The following is a 27,059-nucleotide window of genomic DNA, read 5'->3' as shown; positions in this document are numbered from 1 at the left end:
TTGCTTTTTAATGTGCAAATATAAAAGTAAACATCCAGTGCAAATCTTAATATTCTGCAATAGTATAAGCATTTCTAAAGTAAAAGTATTGCTTATTTTGCTTTAAAATGTGCAAAAATAAAGATAAACATCCAATACAAAAAAGTGCAAAACGAAATATTCTGTAACAGTGTAAACATTTCAACAAAAGTAAAAGTATTGCTTATTTTGCTTAATAACACAACAATGATAGTATGATTAAAGTGAAAGTTAATTGTTGGTTTGTACATAGTATATGTAACTGTTAATGTTGTAAAAGGTATTTGCACAACTAATTAACGTTAGCGTTAAAGAGGAGCGCGTCTTTGTAAACACTGAACAGGCACGCCAAACGCGCCTCTCAGAGCGAAACAGTGTTTTAGTTTATGAATTTACAACGCAGATACAAATGACACATTCATGATTTTGTGTAATGATGACAACGTATACTCACGCGGACGATTGACTAGTTGATGGTGATGGCAAGAACGCTGTCGGGTGTTTTCTTTTCAAATGTTCCTTCATAGCCGTTGTGCTGCTATGATAGGCCATTTCCGCTCGACACAGTGTGCATACAACAACTGTCAAGTGTTTTGCTTTTTTCGCTGTGCTTATCCCACACTTGAAGGGATGTACCAATGCTGAATGTGGCTTCTGGATTTCACTCAAAAGACCAGACCGTAGTTACTTTTTCCTTTTATTTTCCTTTAGTTTGCAACAGTTTTTCCAACCAAGAAACAGCTTCTTTTTTCTTCTTTAGTATTTTTAGCAGTCTTTAGCAGTGTTAATAGACTTTAGTTTCTTTAGCTGTCATTAGCTGTCTTTAGTAGCCTTTAGTAGCCTTTAGTAGCCTTTAGCTTCTTTAGTAGGTGAAAAACCTTTAAGGACAAAACACCACAAGATTAACATGCTGTAAAAAATCAATCAATTATCAATCCCATAATTTACAACTATTAATTAGGCTATCAAACTCTTAACCATTAATCAAGTGCAAGAAAATGGACACATATTTTCCCTTTAAGTTAAAACAGATTTTAAATAAATTGTCTCAACATAAATGCACCAAGATACATATAAAATACATTTAACACCAGAAACACAATAGATAAATGCAACAGAAAACCCAATATGCAAATACATAAATACCTAACCTATTTAGATACATATTTAAAATCCATATTCAATATAAATATATTATTAATTTAGCAGTGAAACACTCAATCTTAAACGCTGTCTACTGGTAGAAAAATGCCCCTTTTTCTACGCCCTCACCAACACAGTTAAATCCAACACTTTAAATTGAGCGACTTCACCCTCCTGATGAAGCAAACTGCTCCAACATTTATCAAACTAAGCAAAGAATATCAACACTAAACAACAGTTACATAACACACTGTGCACACAACCCCCCCCCCCCCCCATCTCACCAGCGCAACAGGTGCGCCACACCCACGAAGAGAAATATTAAATCTTACATACTTTTGGCACAACTCTGGGTTATCTGTAATGAACTAAACCTTTTTCCACTCTGCGCTGGCGTCTTTTGTACTCCTTGATTTGACACAGCGGTCTAATTACCGGGCTCGCGCACCAGCAGATGAGACAGGAGCGCGCCGCGTTATACCTGCGCGCGAACGTAAACTGATCGGCTCTGATTTTATAAGCCGACTGGCCGAAATAATGCCGAATTATATACATTTCCTGGGGTTGCCTAGGTGAATAGGGATGCGGATGTGCTCTAAGATAAAATATAATTTTATTAAGTGGGGTTTGGCTGGTTGCTAAACAGCCACGGTTGCGAGCTCGCGCTTCAGCTGACGAGACAGCTGTTCACCGCTACAACATTATTAGGCCGTTTATTGAAATACTACCACACTTTTGACGACTTTTGGCGTGCTTTTTTTCCCTCGCTCGCACCGCTCGCATCATCTGCTTTGCGCTCCGCCATGACGGCAGTGTGACGTAAATATGCGACGCGTCGAAGCATAAAAACGACGTCGACGTATTTACGTAACCGATGACGTCGACTACGTCGACGCGTCGTTTCAGCCTTAATATAATCACATCAGTATGATGATTCTATGTGTTTTGATTGATTGATTGATTGAGACTTTTATTAGTAGGTAGCACAGTGAAGTACATATTCCGTACAATTGACCACTAAATGGTAACACCCGAATAAGTTTTTCAACTTGTTTAAGTCGGGGTCCACTTAATTTGATTCATGATACAGATATATACTATCAGATATATACTATCATCATAATACAGTCATCACACAAGATAATCACATTAAATTATTTACATTATTTATAATCCAGGGTGTGGAGGGGGGCGCCGGATGTAAGTGTCAAAAAGACAGCCAAAAGAGTTTGATATGAGAATAAATCAAAAGTTAAAATATAGGGTGGAAATGCACCCATTTGCAGGAAATGTAGTCTTGATTTTCAAAATTTTCTTTCAAGGCTTGCATGTCTACATTAAAACATTCTTCTTCATACTGCATTAATATATGCTACTTTTAAACTTTCATGCAGAGAAGGAAATCACAACTAAAAAAATCACAAATGTTTTCATACGGTGTTGATGTGGAAATTTTTGCCTCTGCATTTTGATGGTGTGGACGTGTGGCACCGAATGGAGATAAGCGTGTCGACAGACGTTACAATATTTGAACAATGATGACGAAAACTGTTTTCTCTGTCGTGTCCGTGTGTCGAAAATTGTTATGCGCTTATTTTTTTATTTGATTTTGTGCGTGGCATATAATTGCTATGCGCAGAGGACGTTTGAGCAGTGCGCAATTGCACAGGCGCGCACCTTAGAGAGAACGTTGGTCACACGGCTGAGCTAGCATCACAGCTAACGTTAGCCTTGCTGCTACCTCTCTGCTCGGGGAGGACGTATACGTATGTGACGTATGACGTGACAGTATGTGACGTGTGTAAGAAGGTGTGCTGTCTGTGAGAGGGAGACACAGAAAAGAGTGAGAAGAGCCTACGTGTAATGCCAGCAGCTAAAAGCAACTGCGTGAGAATCCACAGACCTGTGGATGTGTTGAAGGTGTGCTGGAAAATGCGGAACGGAAATTAGGGAGCAGCAGAAAAGTGGAATGTATTATTTAAATAGGTGCGTTGGAAAACACGGAGCAGAGTTTTTTTTAAAACTGGATCTCGATCGGCATTTTCCCATGCCTTGCCGATACGCATTTTTTAGCAAATATCGGCGGCCGATCCGATCCAAATATCGGTTCGGGAAATTCTAGTCAGGATTATTAAAACTAAAAGACATTGTAGAATTGCATACTCTATTAGTGATGTTCAAAGTTAGAAATAAAGTTATTCCAAAGGACTTACAAAAGTTATTGGTGTTCACGTCGGAAGATGAGAACCACAGAAGGCCGTATGACTTTAAACATCCAAGAGTGCGAACAAATTTGAAGCAAATGTGCTTATCTGTTGCTGGTGTGAAAGCATGGAATTCTCTAGACAAAGATTTAAAAAGTTGCAAGAATATCTTTGAATTTAAAAGGAGTTACAAAAAGAGACAACTGGAATTATATCAACCTGATTTTTGATTTTGAATGGAACGTGTCATTTTGAAAATGCTTAAACGAAAATTAAAAGTATGTTGGAGTTCGGGTGTTGGTGGAAGGAACAGTGATAAAGTCATCTAAATCATTTGTGTTAAAAAGGGGGCAGATAAATATAAGAATAGTATTCTTCCATCTGCTTCTTTCTGATCATGGAAATGTATAAGAAACAAAAAAAACAATGAAAGTGTCAACTGTATATGGCTTGTATATGCATTTTCATGAAAGGAATAAAAAGATGATGATGAATGCGTGTATTGAAGAATTCTAGGATTCAATGGACCGTATGGTCATACCAGCGCACATGAGACATGTGAGATGGCAAACACTTCAGATGTACAGTCGAAAAAAAGACAGGAATTTAAATGCATTCCAAGCATGTGAGCAATTTAAATGAAGTTGCATGTGTGCCTGAGCCTTTATTTGGTCACACACCTGCTCCAGCTGTTGTCGTAGTTCCTGCAACTGGTAGACGTCGTCCTCCATGTACATGTCTCTCATCTCCAGCATCTCGGATCTCAACTCCTCCATTTCATCCTGGAAACAGTAAGGAATCCTTGTATGACCAATTCAACTACGACTAATTCAATATATCAGGGAACAGTATAGCTAAATGGGGCGGTACAGATCGGTTGATAGAGTGGCCGTGTCAGCAACTTGAGGGTCGCAGGTTCGATCCCTGCTTCCGCCATCCTAGTCACTGTCGTTGTGTCCTTGGGCAAGACACTTTACCCACATGCTCCCAGTGCCCCCCACACTGGTTTAAATGTAACTTAGATATTGGGTTTCACTATGTAAAAGTGCTTTGAGTCACTAAAGAAAAGCGCTATATAAATATAATTCACTTCACTCCACTTCAACATGTCACGAGTAGCAGAAACAATGCACAGAATAATATAGTGAGATGCTCTATTGATTCTTCTATCACGCTCCAGGATAGGTTAAAGGTCAGGGACAGATTATTGGATTCTCCTTGTGAGGACTCCAAATAGTCCCTGCTGGGAAATGTAATCTTTGCAGTAGCAATTAAAAGGGAACATTATCACCAGACCTATGTAAGCGTCAATATATACCTTGATGTTGCAGAAAAAAGACCATATATTTTTTTAACCGATTTCCGAACTCTAAATGGGTGAATTTTGGCGAATTAAACGCCTTTCTAATATTCGCTCTCGGAGCGATGACGTCACAACGTGACGTCACATCGGGAAGCAATCCGCCATTTTCTCAAACACCGAGTCAAATCAGCTCTGTTATTTTCCGTTTTTTTCGACTGTTTTCCGTACCTTGGAGACATCATGCCTCGTCGGTGTGTTGTCGGAGGGTGTAACAACACGAACAGGGACGGATTCAAGTTGCACCAGTGGCCCAAAGATGCGAAAGTGGCATGAAATTGGACGTTTGTTCGGCACACTTTACCGACGAAAGCTATGCTACGACAGAGATGGCAAGAATGTGTGGATATCCTGCGACACTCAAAGCAGATGAATTTCCAACGATAAAGTCAAAGAAATCTGCCGCCAGACCCCCATTGAATCTGCCGGAGTGTGTGAGCAATTCAGGGACAAAGGACCTCGGTAGCACAGCAAGCAATGGCGGCAGTTTGTTCCCGCAGACGAGCGAGCTAAACCCCCTATCGACCCTAGCTTCCCTGGCCTGCTGAAATCAACTCCAAAACTGGACAGATCAGCTTTCAGGAAAAGAGCGCGGATGAGGGTATGTCTACAGAATATATTAATTGATGAAAATTGGGCTGTCTGCTCTCTCAAAGTGCATGTTGTTGCCAAATGTATTTCATATGCTGTAAACCTAGTTCATAGTTGTTAGTTTCCTTTAATGCTAAACAAACACATACCAATTGTTGGTTAGAAGGCGATCGCCGAATTTTGACCTCGCTTTCTCCCGTGTCGCTGGCTGTCGTGTCGTTTTCTTCGGTTTCGCTTGCATACGGTTCAAACCGATATGGCTCAATAGCTTCAGTTTCTTCTTCAATTTCGTTTTCGCTACCTGCCTCCACACTACAACCATCCGTTTCAATACATTCGTAATCTGTTGAATTGCTTAAGCCGCTGAAATCCGAGTCTGAATCCGAGCTAATGTCGCTATAGCTTGCTGTTCTTTCCGCCATGTTTGTTTGTATTGGCTTCACTATGTGACGTCACAGGAAAATGGACGGGTGGTTAAAATCAGGCACTTTGAAGCTTTTTTTAGGGATATTGCGTGATGGGTAAAATTTTGAAAAAAACTTCGAAAAATATAATAAGCCACTGGGAACTGATTTTTAATGGTTTTAACAATTCTGAAATTGTGATAATGTTCCCCTTTAAGAGCAAAACTATGGATTCCTTCACTGGATACATGGTAGTATGATACAAGAGTGCTGTACAGAATAGGAAAGGATTATTGCTTCAAATGACATGCATGACTGTAACAGGGAGTGGGTCAAGAGTCTCTGTGGTACGGCATTAAACTCGTTCAGAGTGATTACCAGAGTCTGCAAGCAGCCAAAAAGAGCCGGCAGCAGGAGTAACAGTGCTGTCATCATTTTACTACACTGGAATATGTGGGTCAGCTACTGCGGAAATCCAACCATAGCAACAAGAAACTGTGTGGAATGTGTGTGTGTAAGTTTGTGTATAACAAGATATCCAGAGAGAACAGCTGTGGGTAGGATGTGTCTGTAGTGTACAGAGTATGAACAATAAGGATAAGGGAAGGTCAGGTCCAATGAAAGTATCTTTTGAGAGCGAGGGGTTCATGCTACTATTGTCCTACACGAGCACAACAAATTGCCACCTGATCTAAATGGGATTTGACAGAGTTTATACAGTATGTGTTAATACAGATTGTGGTACCGTATACTGTGTTGCCACTGTCCAATGGAAACAACATCTGTGTGCTTTGTGAATACAAAGGAAAGATCTAAAACGTATCATAAAAAAAGTCATAACAAAAACGGAAAAATGTCTTTGCCTTGGCTCTGTTCGAAACCCTGTGTAACTGAAAGTAGCCCCAGGCCTCAAACGAAATGTTTTACTTGGAAATGGCAAACTTGTCTGTAGCAAGACAATGACATCTATCTAACTATGCATACACTTTAAAGGGGAACTGTACATTTTTGGAATTTTGCCATCCATCCATCCATTTTCTACCGCCTGTCCCTTTCAGGGTGGCGGGGGGTGCTGGAGCCTATCTCAGCTGCATTCGTGCGGAAGGCGGGGTACAACCTGGACAAGTCGCCACATCATTCACAATTCTTATGTGAGACAAGAACACATATGTTTTCTTTTCTTTTTTATGCATTCTACCTCGTAAATAAACATACCGTATTTTCCCCCAAAATCGACAGTGCGCCTTATAAGTTGGTACATATTCTTTCTGGTTGTGCTTACCGACTTTGAAGCAAGCATTTAGGTAAAGAATTATTCATAATCCTTGCAAAGGTTTGAAAAAAAGCTGGTCTTTTTGTGTCTTTCTTAAGATTAATCTTAAGGTGAATGTCAAAGTGTACAATTTCTTGGTTTATGGCTACAACCTTTTTCTATACAGTTGAGAGCCATGATCTAGAATCTAGAATTAACTATCACCAGCTAACAGGCGATTATGAGCAGCAGCTCAGTATGTCACCACCGCAGCTGCAAAAGCTAGTTAACGCTCTTAAATCTCAGCGCAGAGTTTGTCTTCGTAAAACGCTTGTAATGACAAATCAGCAATATTCAGGTCACGGGATGATGTTGTTGGGTGCATTGTTAGAGTGATTTTGAGGAAAAATGTATTACTCCCATTAGCACTATTGCTAGTCACCTGGAACGAGCCGATTATTACAAATTAGAATGCTAAATGTCACGACTAGGACTGTGGCGTGGTTTGTTCTCCCGAGGTGCAAAAGATTTGGACCATACGTGGCGTGAAGGGGAGTACATGATTTATTTAAACACTATAACTACAAAAAAAGGACAAACGAAAAGCGCGCACAGTGGCGGAGAAACGACTTGGCTATGAAAACAAATACTTGCACAAAGGCAGAAACTATGAACAACAAAAAATTCTAACTGTGGCTTAATAAACAAAAACTTACTTGGCATGGAACCGGCATCAAAAAAGAGCAGCAAGGGTCATAAGGGTGTGGAGAGTGTGCAGAAGCATAAATGCGGGATGTCACCAGAAAGACAAACTGAAAACAATGAACTTAAATACTACAGACATGATTAACGAAAACAGGGGCGTGACTCAAAACGTGAAACAGGTGCGTGACGTGACAGGTGAAAACTAATGGTTGCTATGGTGACAAACAAGAGTGCACAATGAGTCCAAACGTGGAACAGGTGAAACTAATGGGTAATCATGGAAACAAGACAAGGGAGTGAAAAGCCAGAAACTAAAGAGTCCAATAACTAAACAAAACATGACTGAAACAAAACATGATTACACAGACATGACACTAAAAAAATACATACTGTATTTTCCGGACCATAGGGGGCACCGGATTATAAGGTGCACTGCCGATGAATGGTCTATTTTCAAACTTTTTTCATATATAAGGCGCACTGGATTATAGGGCGCATTAAAGAAGTCATATCATTATTATTTTTTTCTAAATGGAAAAGACTTCCTTGTGGTCTACATAACCTGTAATGGTGGTTCTTTGGTTAAATTGTTGCATGGATGATGTTTTAAATATCATCTTCAAGCCGCATTTTACAGTCGCTTCCGGATGCGCCGTTTTGTGGGCGGTCTTATTTACGTGGCTCACCTTCGACATCGTCTTCTCCCCGTCATCTTTGTTGTAGCGGTGTAGCGTGCAAGGACGGGAGTGGAAGAAGTTTTAAAAGATGGAGCTAACTATTTGAATGACATTCAGACTTTACTTCAATCAATAACGGAGCAGCATCTCCTCATCCGGAAACAACAACAAGGCCGGAAATGTGTCCCGTGAAAAAACGTCTGACCGGAACTCTCTACTAACTAAAGTTCCTTGGTTGAATAATGTACACCCACTACACCGGTATGTTTTAGCGCTTTCATGGCGAGTTTACTGACAGATATAAGAAAGAATTTTAACACTACTTTATATTAGAAATGGCAACAGCGGAGGATGAATGTCCCATAACAAGAATATAGAGAAAAAGAAGATGCTTATCTACTACAATGTCGGCACGGACTACAAAGGCGGATGCGCGCAATGTTTCAGGACTTATGCAGATCCCAAATACAGATCAGGACGGCGTGGCGCAGTGGGAGAGTAGCCGTGCGCAACCCGAGGGTCCCTGGTTCAATCCCCACCTAGTACCAACCTCGTCATGTCCGTTGTGTCCTGAGCAAGACACTTCACCCTTGCTCCTGATGGGTGCTGGTTAGCGCCTTGCATGGCAGCTCCCTCCATCAGTGTGTGAATGTGTGTGTGAATGGGTAAATGTGGAAGTAGTGTCAAAGCGCTTTGAGTACCTTGAAGGTAGAAAAGCGCTATACAAGTACAACCCATTTATCATTTATCATTTATCAGCAGATACCAAAAGGTAAGAAACGTTTCTTTTGCATAATATTGCGAAACAAAACGTGAGATAATATGTCTTACCTTATATACACACCATAATAATACTTGTATATTTAATGCGTTGACAATCCATCAAGCGGTGCGGCTTCATAGCTTAGGAAATCGTACTAAAAAATTTTGATGGATTTTTGAGCGCAGTGTGTAAAGTTCTATATTGTCAATGGAACATATAAAATGTTGGTGTTGTTTACCTGAGTCATATTGCAGTCTACAAACCCTGTTTCCATATGAGTTGGGAAATTGTGTTAGATGTAAATAAAAACGGAATACAATGATTTGCAAATCATTTTCAACCCATATTCAGTTGAATATGCTACAAAGACAACATATTTGATGTTCAAACTGATAAACTTTGTTTGTTTTTGCAAATAATCATTAACTTTAGAATTTGATGCCAGCAACACGTGACAAAGAAGTTGGGAAAGGTGGCAATAAATACTGATAAAGTTGAGGAATGCTCATCAAACACTTATTTGGAACATCCCACAGGTGAACAGGCAAATTGGGAACAGGTGGGTGCCATGATTGGGTATAAAAGTAGATTCCATGAAATGCTCAGTCATTCACAAACAAGGATGGGGCGAGGGTCACCACTTTGTCAACAAATGCGTGAGCAAATTGTTGAACAGTTTAAGAAAAACTTTTCTCAACCAGCTATTGCAAGGAATTTAGGGATTTCACCATCCACGGTCCGTAATATCATCAAAGGGTTCAGAGATTCTGGAGAAATTACTGCACGTAGGCAGCTAAGCCCGTGACCTTCGATCCCTCAGGCTGTACTGCATCAACAAGCGACATCAGTGTGTAAAGGATATCACCACAAGGGCTCAGGAACACTTCAGAAAACCACTGTCAGTAACTACAGTTGGTCGCTACATCTGTAAGTGCAAGTTAAAACTCTCAAAGGCGAAAACCGTTTATCAACAACACCCAGAAACGCCGTCGGCTTCGCTGGGCCTGAGCTTATCTAAGATGGACTGATACAAAGTGGAAAAGTGTTCTGTGGTCTGACGAGTCCACATTTCAAATTGTTTTTGGAAATTGTGGACGTCGTGTCCTCCGGACCAAAGAGGAAAAGAACCATCCGGATTGTTATAGGCGCAAAGCTAAAAAGCCAGCATCTGTGATGGTAGGGGTGTATTAGTGCCCAAGACATGGGTAACTTACACATCTGTGAAGGCGCCATTAATGCTGAAAGGTACATACAGGTTTTGGAGCAACATATGTTGCCATCCAAGCAATGTTACCATGGATGCCCCTGCTTATTTCAGCAAGACAATGCCAAGCCACGCGTTACATCAACATGGCTTCATAGTAAAAGAGTGCGGGTACTAGACTGGCCTGCTTGTAGTCCAGACCTGTCTCCCATTGAAAATGTGTGGCGCATTATGAAGCCTAAAATACCACAACGGAGACCCCCGGACTGTTGAACAACTTAAGCTGTACATCAAGCAAGAATGGGAGAGAATTCCATCTGAGAAGCTTAAAAAATGTGTCTCCTCAGTTCCCAAACGTTTACTGAGTGTTGTTAAAAGGAAAGGCCATGTAACACAGTGGTGAACATGCCCTTTCCCAACTACTTTGGCACGTGTTGCAGCCATGAAATTCTAAAAAAAAAATGTATGAGTTTGAACATCAAATATCTTGTCTTTGTAGTGCATTCAATTGAATATGGGTTGAAAAGGATTTGCAAATCATTGTATTCCGTTTATAATTACATCTAACACAATTTCCCAACTCATATGGAAACGGGGTTTGTACATCAACTGGCGCCATGCTGACTACTGTAATGCAGCGGAGAGGGAAACAGGTTTAGGTAGTAAACAGGAAATAGTGGACCAAAGAGACAGGAAATGGGGAAATAGTAAGGATAAAAAGGGGGAAACAAGGGACGTGAAACGCATGTCGAGAAGACGCGGGAAGCATGTGAGTTCACACATCTGGGGAATCACAAGTTAATGTGCAGCGAGAGAGAAATGCTCCACTGACCCGCTTTTACACAGCCAGCCAACTAGGAAGAACAACAGGGAAGACGATTCTCTGTCATGTGAGCAAGTCAGGAGACGAACACGAACCAATCAAATGCTAGATTGCACGGAGCGTCACGGTCTGGTATTCACAACTATTCTAGAAACATCTACTCTGTAACGTACTGGGGGAGAATAAAGCACACATTTCAGTCCCATGAAGTCATGTCTCTAGAGCAGGGGTAGGGAACCTATGGCACAAGAGCCAGATGTGGCTCTTTTGATGACTGCATCTGGCTCGCAGATTAATTTTAGTGCCTTAAAACATGCTCATGCATTTTAATGCATCCATTCATTGAGCCGATCACAGCCACACATGTTGTGAGGTCAAGTAATCGCCCTGGCTTTTTTAATCAAATATTCAGCTCGATAGGTAGATAAAGCCTTTTTTTTTTTAAATAGTTGCATGACAAGTACTTTACATTTCAGAAGAAATGGACAGAGAGAGAAACTATATAGAGAGAAATAAAAAAAACTTCAACCTAAAGACCAGCTGATTGTCAAAACTTGGTAAGTGTTTCCTGTCATTTTTGGTGCTACATATTAGAGATGTCCGATAATGGCTTTTTTGCCGATATTGTCCAACTCTCAATTACCGATACCAATATCAACTGATACCCATATATACAGTTGTGTAATTAACACATTATTATGCCTAATTTTGTTGTGATGCATTAAACAATGTAACAACGTGTTCCAAAATAAGAGAACTTCAACTCAAGTTATGGAAAAAAGTGCCAACAAGGCACTGCCATAATTATTATTGATGTCACAAAGTGCATTATTTTTTTTTAACATGCCTCAATACAGCACATGCTCTCCCTGGGAGAGCATTAGGAGGTTGAGGTGGGCGGGGTTAGGGGGGGGGGGGGGGGGCAGGGTGTATATTATAGCGTCCCGGAAGAGTTAGTGCTGCAAGGGGTTCTGGGTATTTGTTCTGTTGTGTTTATGTTGTGTTACGGTGCGGATGTTCTCCCGAAATGTGTTTGTCATTCTTGTTTGGTGTCGGTCAGGGGTCCGCAATTAGCGCCGCCCTAGTGGCTCTCTGGAGCTTTTTCAGAAATGTATGAAAAATGGAAAAAGATGAGGAGAAAAAAATCTATTTTTTGTTTTAATATGGTTTCTGTAGGAGGACAAACATGACACAAACCTCCCTAATTGTTACAAAGCACACTGTTTACATTAAACATGCTTCACTGATTCGAGTATTTGGCGAGCGCCGTTTTGTCCTACTAATTTTGGCGGTCCTTGAACTCACCATAGTTTGTTTACATGTATAACTTTCTCCGACTTTCTAGGACGTGTTTTATGCCACTTCTTTTTCTGTCTCATTCTGTCCACCAAACTTTTAAGGTTGTGCATGAAAGGTGAGTTTTGTTGATGTTATTGACTTGTTGGAGTGCTAATCAGACATATTTGGTCACTGCATGACTGCAAGCTAATCGATGCTAACATGCTATTTAGGCTAGCTATATGTACATATTGCATCATAATGCCTCATTTGTAGGTATATTTGAGGTCATTTAGTTTCCTTTAAGTCCTCTTAATTCAATTTATATCTCATGACACACTATCTGTATGTAATATGGCTTTTAATTTTTTGCGGCTCCAGACAGATTTTTTTTTTGTATTTTTGGTCCAATATGGCTCTTTCAACATTTTGGGTTGCCGACCCCTGGTGTGGGTCGACAGTGTGGCGCATTTTTGTAACAGTGTTAAAGTTGTTTATACGGCCACCCTCAGTGTGACCTGTATGGCTGTTGATCAAGTATGCCTTGCATTCACTTGTGAGTGTGTCAAAAGCCGTAGATATTATGGGCACTCAAAAGGTAGTGCATTCAAGGTGTATTGCCGCTCAGTACTTCTTCCTACGTCCGTGTACACAGCGGCGTTTTGAAAAGTCATACATTTTACTTTTTGAAACCGATACTGATGAATTTGAAACCGATACCGATAATTTCTGATATTACATTTTAAAGCATTTATCGGCCGATAATATCGGCAGTCCGATATTATCGGACATCCCTACTACATATGCATGTGAGCAATCTTTCTTGCATCCATCCCTCAATCCATTTTCTACCGCTTGTCCCTTATGGGGTCGCGGGGGATGCTGGAGCCTATCCCAGCTGCACATGGGCGGAAGGCGGGGTACACCCTGGACAAGTCGCCACCTCATCGCAGGGCCAACACTGAAACCCAATAAAACCAACCTATGATCACGTAGAATGGATGGACGCGTCAACATATGCATGAGGCTTAATCTACCACGTATCAACCGGACTACAAAGACATCTGCAAAACAATGCAGCACCAAAAGTCGCATTAAAAGGTCAAAAGTACTTGATTTATTATTGGTTCCCTACAGCAGTGTTTGTCAACCACTGTGCCCGTGGGAAATTTTGCAACTTCACCTAATTGGTCCAAAAAATATTTTTTGCAAATCAATAATGATAATCTGCAAATAATGTGCCGTTGTCGAGTGTCTGTGCTGTATAGAGCTCGGCAGGTTAACCATGTAATACTCCATATCAGTAGGTGGCAGCAGGTAGTTACCGGTAATTGCTTTGTGGAAGTCGGAATGCGTCGAAGGTGGTTTGTCGTGATCCCAATATGCAGAGCACAGCGGGAGACGGCGTGCATGTAAAATGGTATGTAATTATCAAACCAAAAATGAACAAAAGGGAAAGGAAAAGTCACTGAAGCATAGGGATGGCTATGCAAAACGAAAGTAAAACTGAACTTGCTACAAAGTAAACAAAAACAGAATGCTGGACGACAGCAAAGACTTACAGCGTGTGGAGCAGAGATGGCGTCCACAAAGTGGACATCCGTACATGACATGACAATCAACAATGTCCCCACAAAGAAGGATAGCGTACGCACAACTTAAATAGTCTTGATTGCTAAACACCAACAAAACAGGAAGGAAGAGTCACCAAAATAACAGCGCAAGACAGGAACTAAAGCACTACACACAGGAAAACGACAACAAATTCAAAATAAGGCACGACAACCTGGTGAAGTTTCATTTTTTAACCTTTTCTGCTAGTGGTGTGCCTCTGTATTTTATTTATTAAAAAAATGTCCCTTGGCTCAAAAAAGGTTGAGGTTACTGCCCTACAGCAGTGGTTCTCAAATGGGGGTACTTGAAGGTATGCCAAGGGGTACGTGAGATTTTTTTTTAAATATTCTAAAAATAGCAACAATTCAAAAATCCTTTATAAATATAAATAAAAACCTATCTTTTTTTCCCAAATAGTTCAAGAAAGACCACTACAAATGAGCAATATTTTGCACTGTTATACAATTTAATAAATCAGAAACTGATGACAAAGTGCTGTATTTAACTTATTTATCTCTTTTTTTCAACTAAAAATGCTTTGCTCTGATTAGGGGGTACTTGAATTTAAAAAAAATTCACAGGGGGTACATCACTGAAAAAAGGTTGAGAACCACTGCCCTACTGTATAGCGTTATTATGAAGAATACATTTAAACATCTTATATTTAAAAAAAAAAACCCTTGTCTTCATAATGGGCTCTCTCAGCCAAAAAGGTTCCCGACCCCTGCTCTAGAGGAAGTTTTTTCCAAATGTAAAGCTGGGATTTAAAATGGATAGCTTCAAAAGAGCCTAATAAATAGTAGCGTTAGACATTCAAGCATTAGCTGGAGAGTCAAACCTCGATATGCATATCAAGATAAACATATGTAAACAAGTCATAAATGGACTAGTAATGCATGTGTACTGGTTGTACAGAAGGATCCCATTGATACCATTTGGTTTTGATGTTCAGCTGTACCAAGCAGGTGTTCCTCACAGCTGCAACAACAGCCCCCATTTCAGTACCAGGACTCCCACGGGGCATTTAACTCTCATGTAAGTCCGAGCTATAATGGCTGCAAGTAAACCAACACGTATTACTTCTATCAGATACTAGTAACTCGCTGTTGTTTTCTGACTGTCACAATTAAATGATTAAATGTCTCCAATTACGTGACTTTGTAAGGACAGTCTACCAGTAATACAGTCGTGGTCAAAAGTTTACATACACTTGTAAAGAACATAATGTCATGGCTGTCTTGAGTTTCCAATCATTTCTACAACTCTTATTTTTTTGTGATAGAGTGATTGGAGCTCATACTTGTTGGTCACAAAAAACATTCATGAAGTTTGGGTATTTTATGATTTTATTATGGGTCTACTGAAAATGTGACCAAATCTGCTGGGTCAAAAGTATACATACAGCAATGTTAATATTTGCTTACATGTCCCTTGGCAAGTTTCACTGCAATAAGGCGCTTTTGGTATCCATCCACAAGCTTCTGGTTGAAGTTTTGACCACTCCTCTTGACAAAATTAGTGTAGTTCAGCTAACTTTCTTGATTTTCTGGCATGAACTTGTTTCTTCAGCATTGTCCACACGTTTATGTCAGGACTTTGGGAAGGCCATTCTAAAACCTTAATTCTAGCCTGATTTAACCATTCCTTTACCACTTTTGATGTGTGTTTGGGAATTTTTGTTTCATCTGACCACAAATTGAGCTGTTTGGCCACAATACCCAGCAATATGTTTGGAAGAGAAAAGGTGAGGTCTTTAATCCCAGGAACACCACACCTACCGTCAAGCATGGTGGTGGTAGTATTATTCTCTGGGCCTGTTTTGCTGCCAATGCAACTAGTGTTTTACAGAGAGTAAATGTGACAATAGAAAAGGAGGAGAACCTCCAAATTCTTCAGGACAACCTAAAATCATCAGCCCGGAGGTTGGGTCTTGGGCGCAGTTGGGTGTTCCAATAGGACAATGACCCCAAACACACGTCAAAAGTGGTAAAGGAATGGCTAAATCAGGCTAGAATTAAGGTTTTAGAATGGCCTTCCCAAAGTCCTGACTTAAACGTGTGGACAATGCTGAAGAAACAAGTCCATGTCAGAAAACCAACAAATTTCGCTGAACTGCACCAATTTTGTCAAGAGTGGTCAAAAATTCAACCAGAAGCTTGCCAGAAGCTTGCAGATGGCTACCAAAAGCGCCTTATTGCAGTTAGAGAGGATAAATGCGTTAAAATGTAATATCGGAAATTATCGGTATCGTTTTTTTTATGATCGGTATCGGTTTTTTTTGTGTTTTTTTTTTTTAAATTTTTTTCATTAAATCAACATAAAAAACACAAGATACACTTACAATTAATGCACCAACCCAAAAAACCTCCCTCCCCCATTTACACTCATTCACACAAAAGGGTTGTTCCTTTCTGTTATTAATATTCTGGTTCCTACATTATATATCAATATATATCAATACAGTCTGCAAGGGATACAGTCCGTAAGCACACATGATTGGTCCACTAATAGTACTAACCTTTAACAGTTAATTTGACTAATTGTCATTAATTACTAGTTTCTATGTAACTGTTTTTATATTGTTTTACTTTCTTTTTTATTCAAGAAAATGTTTTTAATTTATTTTTCTTATTTTATTTTATTAATTTTTTTTAAAAGTACCTTATCTTCACCATACCTGGTTGTCCAAATTAGGCATAATAATGTGTTAATTCCACGACTGTATATATCGGTTGATATCGGTATCGGTAATTAAAGAGTTGGACAATATCGGAATATCGGCAAAAAGCCATTATCAGATATCCCTAATTGCAGTGAAACTTGCCAAGGGACATGTAACCAAATATTAACTTTTGACCCAGCAGATTTGGTCACATTTTCAGTAGACCCATAATAAATTCATAAAAGAACCAAACTTCATGAATGTCTTTAAATGTTTTTGTGGCTCCAAACCGATTACTTTTTTTGTATTTGTGGTCCAATATGGCTCTTACAACATTTTGTGTTGCTGACCCCTGCAATGAGTTCAAACCAGGGCCGAGTCATACCAAAGACTATAAAAATGTGACCCATTACCTCCCTGCTTGGCACTCAGCATCAAGGCTTGGATTTGGGGGTTGAATCACCAAAAATGATTCCCAGGCGCGGCCACCGCTGCTGCCCACAGCTCCCCTCACCTCCCAGGGGGTGGTCAAGGGTGATGGGTCAAATGCAGAGAATAATTTTGCCAAACCTGGTGTGTGTGTGACCATCATTGGTACTTTAACTTTTTAACACCAATGTGGGACCTCTGAGACTTATTTTTAAAATGTGCCAACATATGAGACCTTTGAAAAAACACAGAATCTCGGGAGTTCAGTCAGTCAATCACCCTCTGCAATCCATCCCTGACAAGTATTGGGTGTCCGGTGATTGTCTAGCAGAGACATGCTAATGTCATCGACCACCTTCAGCAATCCATTACTCTTAAGGCTAACGGTTTCATATGTATTGCAGTTTTCGAACCTGCAGATAAACAAAGCACTATGAAACGTGCTTCATTTAACAGCCAGTAGAAATAATGCTGATGAAATGTTTGGTAAGCTTTAGAGGTATTTATAAGGTATGCAGAGCAGGTCCTTATCTGCAAGATTTTACTCATGTGCTACTACTTATACTGTCAATGCCCTTGCCGTTATTAGCCTTGGATGGCATCCAAACAGAAGAAGCATGTCTGGAGCAACTGAAGTATATTAAGGAGTTTACTCATGATAGAATGCTGAAGTGCCTTTGGGGTTCCCTGAAAACAGACAGGCCATAATATTAAATGGCTGATGTTCTGGGTTTTAGTGGGATCTAATGTCTCTGGGAACACCCCAGGGTGGGTCAAGCTCAATGATAATGGGAATGACTCTAATTCTGTTTTTCAACCACTGTGCCATGAGACACAGTCTGGTGTGCCGTGGGAAATTATGTAGTTTATTTCACCTATTTGGGTTAAAAATATTTTTTTGCAAACCAGTATTTATAATCCGCAAATAATGTGTTGTTGTTGAGTGTCTGTGCTGTCCAGAGCTGCGCAGAGTAACCATGTTATTGTCCTCAATATCAGTAGGTGAAAGCTGGTAGCTAATTGCTTTGTAGATGTCGGGAACACGTCGCGTGAGACGACGATGGTTTGTCCTGATCACAATATGCAGATGACAGCAGGAGGCAGGGTGCAGGCAAAAAAGTGTCTAATGCTTAAACCAAAAATAAACAAAAGGTCAGTGCCCCTAAGAAAAGGCATTAAAGCTTAGGGATGGCTATGCAGAACGAAACTAAAACTGAACTGGCGACAAAGTAAACAAAAACAATAACTGGGATTTATAACTGGGATTTTATATAGCGCTTTTCTAAGTACCCAAAGTCGCTTTACATGTAGAACCCATCAATCATTCACACCTGGTGGTGGTAAGCTACTTTCATAGCCACAGCTGCCCTGGGGTAGACTGACGGAAGCGTGGCTGCAATTTGCGCCAACGGCCCCTCCGACCACCACCTATCATTCATCATTCAATTCACCGGTGTTAGTGGCACCGGGGGCAAAGGGTGAAGTGTCCCGCCCAAGGACACAACGGCAGCGATTTTTTTTTGGATGGTAAGAGGCGGGGAGCGAACCTGCAACCCTCAGGTTTCTGGCACGGTTGCTCTACCCACTACGCCATGCCGCCCCAAAAACAGAATGCTGGACGACAGCAAAGACTTACTGTGGAGCAGCAGACGGCGTCCAAAGTACATCCGTCCATGACATGACAATCAACAATGTCCACACAAAAAAAGATAGCAACAACTTAAATATTCTTGATTGCTAAAACAAAGCAGGTGCGGGGAACAGCGCTCAAAGGAAGACATGAAACTGCAACAGGAAAATACCAAAAAACAGGAAAAGCCACCAAAATAGGAGCGCAAGACAAAAACTAAAACACTACACACAGGAAAACACCAAAAAACTCAAAATAAGTCACGTCGTGATGTGAAGAGCTACTTAGAGATAAGAGATAGTCGGTTATGGTTTAAATTAATATCCAACAATTGCGGCAATGACTTTTTATTGTCTAATGAGTTTCATTTCTTAATGATTTCTGCTAGTGGTGTGCCTCCGGATTTTTTCGATGAAAAAAATGCGCCTTGGCTCAAAAAAGGTTGAAAAACACTGCCCTAATTAGTAAGATGTATGCAAGCACATCTTGCATACTTGTGTACATTTTGGATCCATTGCATCCATTGCATTCGGTCTCCCCGAGAGGGGGGGGGGGGGGGGGTTACCCACATATGCGGTCCTCTCCAAGGTTTCTCATAGTCATTCACATCTACGTCCCACTGGGGTGAGTTTTTCCTTGCCCTTATGTGGGCTCTGTACCGAGGATGTCGTTGTGGCTTGTGCAGCCTTTTGAGACACTTGTGATTTAGGGCTATATAAATAAACATTGATTGATTGATACAGTAATAGTATGGAACATTAGGATTGTCTTGAAAAAAAATCATTTTTTTTTTTTACAAGGAAAACAACTTGAACTTACTTTGAGGTAATCATTTTCAGATCTGAGCTCCTCTAGTTCTCTCACAAACTCCTCATGCATGCCGTCCACAAACTCCTCAGTGAGGTCAGAGAAGGCCAAAGACGTGCTGGCTGGCATCCGGCTGTCCACCGAGGTTAACGAGCGCTCCTCAGCCGGCGATGTGCTCTCCTCGCCGGGTTCGACACCCATGGCCAGTCGGTCCTTGTCGGCCCTTTTAGCTGAGGACTGTCGATGGGTGGTTCCGTTCCACTCACCGCCTCGGCTACTCCTCGACTCGGTGTCACTGCTTGGAGCGTCCGTGGAGAGTTTGTGCTCCTCGGAGGCGCAGTCCGACAGTTCCGAGCTGCTGTCGGCGGGGGAGAGTTTGCCAGGGGCGCAGCCGGAGTCTTTGGACAGGTCGTCCGATCCAATGCTGGCGTCCGACACCTTCCTCCGAACTCCGCTGTTACTTTTCGCCATCTTGGTCGCGGAGGTCCTCGGCGTGACTGAAGACTTTCCTGCCGATTTCCCACCACTTTTATCGGCTTTACTGTCTTTCCCACTCAGGGTTCCGACGGGGCTCCGTCTGGAGACACGGCTCCCCAGGTGGATGGCACCCGGCTTCACGCTCAGGCTGGGGGCTCCGATGCCACCGCGGATCTTCGTGAGGGACCACCCGGAAACATCCTTCGGTCGAGCCGGTGACGGAGCACGATTTGTCTTCTTCTTTCCTCCCCGGGCTAAGAGTATCGAAGGCTCCGTGTTGTCCGGTCCGGGCTGCTGCTGCCCGGCCACCGCGTGCTGCGCCTGCCCGCTGTCCGAGCTCTCCCTCCCGCCTCCAGCTTCCATCTTCTGCCGGAGGTGAAGCCTCCGTTCCTTGGGCGAGGCGAAGAAGAGGTGAGAGTTGTGGACATCAACCTCCTTTGACTTTGTCATTCATTCCGCGTGTGATCAACCCGGCGGTAAAAAAAAAACAGAAATGAAACCCCCCTGTTGTTGTTTCTCTGAGCGGGGGGAACTAGTTGAAGAGCAGACAAAAGGAGAGAGATCCTCCGGTGCGAAGGGTCAGACGGATCCTTTGAAAAAGATGCAAACGAAAGAAAGATTAAAAAAAAAATTTATCTCGTCCCTGTGTTTTGAAATGTGGAAATATTTTTTGAGGTTTTTCAAAAAAGATACATTTTTCCTCTGAAAACCACAGCGACTATCATTCACCGACTTCTGCCTCCAGGAGGGGCTGTGTGTGGGAAGTGGTAGGCGGAGAAGTCGCCTTCTCTCCCCGCCCACACAACACAGGATGAGAGAGAGAGAGAGAGAGGGAGAGAAAGAGAGAGAGAGAGAGAGAAAGAGAGAGAGAGAGATTTAACTTTTTCAAAAACATTAACACAAAAGTTTACCAAACCAAAAAAGCGAGGGATGCGACATAGTCAGACAAATAAAGTCATACAAATCTACTTGTGTTAAGGCTGCTGGTTGCAGGAGCTCTGGAGTTCTTGTGTCTCCTCCTTTGTGTTCTTGATGTTTCCCTCTTGTTTTCTTGTGTTTTTGGTATGTGTACAGGAGGAGGAGACGGCACAGACAACAGGGAACTTCGTATTTAGCTCTATGTTTTATTTATATACACCATACTTGCCAACCTTGAGACCTCCGATTTCGGGAGGTGGGGGTGAGGGGGGCGTGGTCGGGGTGGGGCGGGGCGGGGCTAAGAGGGGAGGAGTATATTTACGGCTAGAATTCACCAAGTCAAGTATTTCATATATATATATATATATATATATATATATATATATATATATATATATATATATATATATATGTATACTGTGTGTATATATATACTGTGTATATACTTCTGCCTCCAGGAGGCAGAAGTATATACTGTGTATATATACTGTGTATATATATATATATATATATATGTATACTGTGTATATATATATATAATAAAATAAATAAATATATATATATATATATATATATATATATCCATCCATCCATCCATCTTCTTCCGCTTATCCGAGGTCGGGTCGCGGGGGCAGCAGCCTAAGCAGGGAAGCCCAGACTTTCCTCTCCCCAGCCACTTCGTCCAGCTCTTCCCGGGGGATCCCGAGGCGTTCCCAGGCCAGCCGGGAGACATAGTCTTCCCAACGTGTCCTGGGTCTTCCCCGTGGCCTCCTACCGGTTGGACGTGCCCTAAACACCTCCCTAGGGAGGCGTTCGGGTGGCATCCTGACCAGATGCCCGAACCACCTCATCTGGCTCCTCTCGATGTGGAGGAGCAGCGGCTTTACTTTGAGCCTTCCCCGGATGACAGAGCTTCTCACCCTATCTCCAAGGGAGAGCCCCGCCACCCGGCGGAGGAAACTCATTTCGGCCGCTTGTACCCGTGATCTTGTCCTTTCGGTCATAACCCAAATCTCATGACCATAGGTGAGGATGGGAACGTAGATCGACCGGTAAATTGAGAGCTTTGCCTTCCGGCTCAGCTCCTTCTTCACCACAACGGATCGATACAGCGTCCGCATTACTGAAGATGCCGCACCGATCCGGCTGTCGATCTCACGATCCACTCTTCCCCCACTCGTGAACAAGACTCCTAGGTACTTGAACTCCTCCACTTGGGGCAGGGTCTCCACCATATATATATATATATATATATATATATATATATATCAAGAGGGACAGAGACAGCGCACAGTGCATGTGGATCACATGTTACCATGGCGAGAAAACATGGAGAGACTGCCAGTTATCTAGTCTCCACCAGTTGCAGAAAATGTGCCATCAGTACAACTGGACAGTGCTGTTTCAGTTCCATCACCAGGACCATCAGTGAGTCAGACACAAACTCGTCTCATCATTGTACCAGATTCAAGGGCTGCTGAGTTGCCATCATCAGAACCCAGATCACCCACAACCAAAAACCCCACCAGTGATCCGCAGGTACCCAGAAAGGTTTCGAGTACCACCAAAAAAACTGAATCTCTGAAGACAGTATAAAAATCTGTGTTAAAGATGTACAAATACTGTTTGTATAATAAGCATGTTATTGTTTACAAATGAGGGTTAAGAGTTCAGTACTAAAAAAAAAAAAAGAATGTGGCTTAAGTACAGTTTTTTAATTGAGCTGCTGCATTTTTTGGTTGGGTTGTTTATTTCTTTTGAGTAACTTCTACATTACTAAAAGGGGAGGAATGTAATAGAGAGATCTATGTTTGTCTGTTGCCATCTCCTGGTGAATGTTGGCTATAGCGTACTGGGGTTACTTTTTGGTTGGCCAACGATTTACGTGGTGTTGTGCACCTGACGTCAAGTGTGTGAGTCTGTTCTGAAGTCTACAGTAAAGAGACGTACTTCATCCCCTCGCCTGTTTATTGCCTCCAACTCAATATATTACAACAACATGGAGCTGGAGGGGGCGTGGCCTCCAGGTCCGCCTGAATTTCGGGAGATTTTCGGGAGAAAATTTGTCCTGGGAGGTTTTCGGGAGAGGTGCTGAATTTCGGGAGTCTCCCGGAAAATCCGGGAGGGTTGGCAAGTATGATATACACATACATACAATATATATAAATAATAAATGAAGTGCGAAACTAAATCAAAAGTGTGTGGTGTGTGACTATGTGTGGGAATAACTGCCGAGTGTTACCGTGAGTGTTGAGCGAGAGAGACGGAAGTCCGATAGGGGCAGAGCAGGCTCGTAGATCCGTGAGCAGGCAGAAAGTCGGGGTCGATAGAGAGGCGTCGAAGGTCCGAGATCCAAGAGGCAGCCAGGGAAGCAAAGGGAACGCGGGAAGACGAGACACACTGCTCGTAACGTTGGAACGAAGGCGGCTGCAGGGAGGAAGACATTAAGGACACAAGACATTAAACACGACGGGGGGAGAAAACACAGAGAGCAAAGAGTGTGCATAGAGCTTGACGTGTAGGCTTACTGTACAGGAAGAGATGACTATGTTCTGGCACGGGATAGCAGGTTGTGCATGCCTAAGAAGGCAGAATGGGCCATGACAGTTTTTACCTTTTGGATCGGTTCCCTTCCGGGACTGCTCAACAAGGGGGTGGCACTGCTTTTTGGTGCTTTTTTTTGTGAACTTGTATCTGCCTCCAGGGGAGCCATGGCCAGGTTTGCACCGGAAGACCAGCTGCTGACCACACGGGAGACCGCGTGGAGAGACCGGAGGAGATGCGGAAAAAGAGACGTCGCTAGCGTTGAGCATAGGGACGGACGGGCTTCACAAAGCCCTAGCTGAATTAGTATGTATCGGACTATTCGGTCTTCCTGGCCGGATTCTAGACCTTGGCAGGGGGCTTTTGGGCGGCCTAGGACGGAGCATGCTCTCTTGGTTGCTTTGTTGGGTCTGTTCCTGTCCCCCAACCCAGCAGATGATGGCGTGGAGCACTGCAGAGGCCACCCTGGTGTTTGTGTGTGTTAAAATGGTGTTTTTGTTTTGTTTTGTTGTTTTTCTATGCATGTTGCAATCCTATGTGCCCGTATCCTATGTAGACATGGCGCCGCAGAGGTGGACGCTCCATGGTCGCATCAGCACTGTGCTCTTCTAATCTACGGTATCTCTTTTTCGCTCCTTCTCCGTCAAACACACCATCAGCAGCTTCTACATATTTTCATGGATAAATGTCCGCCGTCAAATATTATTTTAACATTCTTGGCTTGCATTAGACCCATTTTTGGCCTTAGTATAGTGCAGAGTGGCAGTGATATACGCTTGGAATTGCTTTTCCAAGTTGGAGACATGCTTTTGATGATTTATTTCTTTAATTCAATGACTCATTCACTTCTTTCAACACTGTCCTTCACACTCACTTTTTTCCTTCCCATGATTGGAAAAACTAGTTTAAGTCCAACTCTAACTACAAGCTAATGTTAGCGAGTAAGACCAGATGCTTTGGTTGGGTCTTGGGGGTTCATTGGCTGGGATGCTAGTAACTCAAAGTTTTGCTTGCAACTTAAAGCATAACAATTAGCTGAGAGACAGTTTTTTTTAAATTGCAAAATATTAGGTTCAAGGTAGGGCTCTCTTGGGTTGAGGTACCAATGTATTTGACATTTTTTCAAATCAAATACTCAAGAGAATCATCAAATGTAGATTAATTGATCATATTTATTTTGAGGTAAGAAAGTCAAAACATATTTAATAGAGAAACAAAAAAAACCTAACAAAAAGTTTAATGTAAAAAATAAGTGAGTTATTCAACAGGTTTTTTTTCCTTCTCTTAAATGAAACACCATTTTTGACTATTACATTTTTATTTTTATTTTTATTTTTATTTTTATTTTTATTTTTATTTTTATTTTTCATTTTTTTATTTTTTTATTTTTTTTAAATTTACATATATATTTTTTAATTATTCTATATTACGCATTACAATTATTTAACTTGAATGTTACCACCATATAGACATTCAAACAAAACTTTAAGTAAAATAAATACATTGTTGCTTTTTTATTCTGCACTACCATGAGCTGATGTAATGAAATTTCGTTCTTATCTGTACTGTAAGGTTCAATTTTGAATGACAATAAAAAAATTAAAAAAATTAATAAAAAAAGGAAGTCGAATATATATTACTTACTCTACTCAACATGCTCAAAATAATAATTAAGTATGGCTTTAACCATACAGTTAAATATTGATATTACAACGTTTCGTCCTACTCATTTGTGTTTTAATTGAAAAGATAACTAAAACTGAGGAATTGGTTTTCCTGCAGCTCTTTGCTGCCACCTAAAACAATCAGGTGACACTACAGGAAGACTATGTATGCCACAATTATATTTTATTCATATTGAAACACCTAAAAAGTCCACACCTAACACGAATAAACATGGATGTATATATTAAAATCATGGCCAGATGATATTAAGTTTTATTAAAAAAAAAATCCCTATGATGAAAGTGGGCACATATAAAGAAGTGACCACGCTGGTCCTAACTATAGAAACTCGTTTTAAAGGACCACTACTGAATAATAGACCACCTAATTCCTAATGTTTTGTTGAGAGGGTGAAAAGGACACAATAGAAATCTGCTGTACTGTAAGTGCAAGTTATCTGCAGTTGAAGTAATTGGAAAGTCTTCAGTCTAGTGTTGTTTATGAAGATGAGCTGCATCATTACCAAAAAAGCATCTTAGTACATTTTCCCTTCCATTGTCTCCGTGTAATTCCTATTTCCTAATCTATTTTCCATAACCTTAATTCTACACGTCCAAAAAAAAAAATAGTCTGGCAGTGTCTCGCAGCAATTTGTAGCTTGTCTGCATTTATTATTGCTGCCTATTTAAATCACTTCTGTAATTTTTCCCACAGTGTTGTGTTGATCGGTGAATTTTTTCCTTTGGGATGAACATGACCAAAATATGTGTCTTCTGCATGTGTAAATCATTCTCATGTGGCCTACTTTATCAGGAATAACAAGTTTGTACTCCCTTGTTTGCTACAGATGATGGCCTATATACAGCCACACTACTGTAGTGATAATATATCATAGACAAGGGGCCACTAGGGGGGGCTTTCTCCCTGCTGGATTCTCAGCCTTTCCTTCCAGTATTTTACTGAGTATAGTCCTATTTTGTTCTTTGGAGACACTGATGTCATCTCTGGTTCCTTCAGCATTGGCAAAGTGAAGGGGACACCTCTGCCAAACTGGAAAAATACGTTGTTTGCATGTCAACACAAAAGATTCCATAAAGAACAGTGAAATAAATTATCTATGGCCCCCCGGGATGATATTTGATTAGTATTAGAACTGGCCCGAGGGCCAACACCACCTGCAGTTGTTTTGCACGCACCAATACTCCCATCAGTGTTGGCGATATGGATTTTCAAAATGGGGTCAGACCCCATCAAATCATAAAAATGGGGTCCCACAGTACATTTTTGGGGTCCCACTTTTTTGTAACCCTTTTGAAAACAAATGTATGCATTATCCTGTTGTATCTCACATTCTATATTGTGCTTTGGAAAGAGTTTGTCATAAACGTTACTTAATTCATTAAAAAAAATAATACAAAAGAAAAAAATTTGTATGCATATGTAAATGTATTCAGTTATAAATAGAGATGTCCGATAATATCGGCCTGCCGATATTATCGGCCGATAAATGCTTTAAAATGTAATATTGGAAATTATCGGTATCGGTTCTTTTATTATCGGTACCGTTTTTTTTTTGTTTTTTTTTGTTTTTTTTTAAATCAACATAAAAAACACAAGATACACTTACATTTAGTGCACCAACCCCCCAAAAAACCCTCCCTCATTTATACTCATTCACACTCATTCACACAAATGGGTTGTTTCTTTCTGTCATTAATATTCTGGTTCCTACATTATATATCAATATATATCAATACAGTCTGCAAGGGATACAGTCCGTATGTCATGACTTGGTCTTGGGTGTTAGCTTTTCCGGGATGCAACGGAAAGTTGGCTCGGGCGAGACGGGAATGAAGATACATTTTTTTATTTAAAGACTATAAATACAAAA

At 41.2% G+C, this 27,059-nt stretch overlaps 1 protein-coding gene across 1 annotated transcript in view; it reads right to left on the bottom strand.

Annotated features, from left to right (window-relative positions):
* mtcl2 (microtubule crosslinking factor 2) overlaps nucleotides 1-20,775 on the bottom strand; it is a 216,685-nt gene extending 195,910 nt beyond the window's left edge. Inside the window, exons 1-2 of the mRNA XM_061974808.2 lie at nucleotides 19,577-20,775; nucleotides 4,046-4,147 (exon numbers count right to left, since the gene is read on the bottom strand). Of these exons, the coding sequence (XP_061830792.1) occupies nucleotides 4,046-4,147; nucleotides 19,577-20,491 (1,017 nt within the window). The 5' untranslated portion in view covers nucleotides 20,492-20,775. The remainder of the gene's footprint in view (nucleotides 1-4,045; nucleotides 4,148-19,576) is intronic.
* Between the last annotated feature and the right edge of the window lie 6,284 nt (nucleotides 20,776-27,059).

This window comes from Nerophis lumbriciformis, linkage group LG01 (assembly GCF_033978685.3).
Source record: "Nerophis lumbriciformis linkage group LG01, RoL_Nlum_v2.1, whole genome shotgun sequence".
Lineage (NCBI taxonomy): Eukaryota > Metazoa > Chordata > Actinopteri > Syngnathiformes > Syngnathidae > Nerophis > Nerophis lumbriciformis.
The sequence above is the reverse complement of the archived record's forward strand: the minus strand, read 5'-3'. Positions and strand labels throughout refer to the sequence as shown.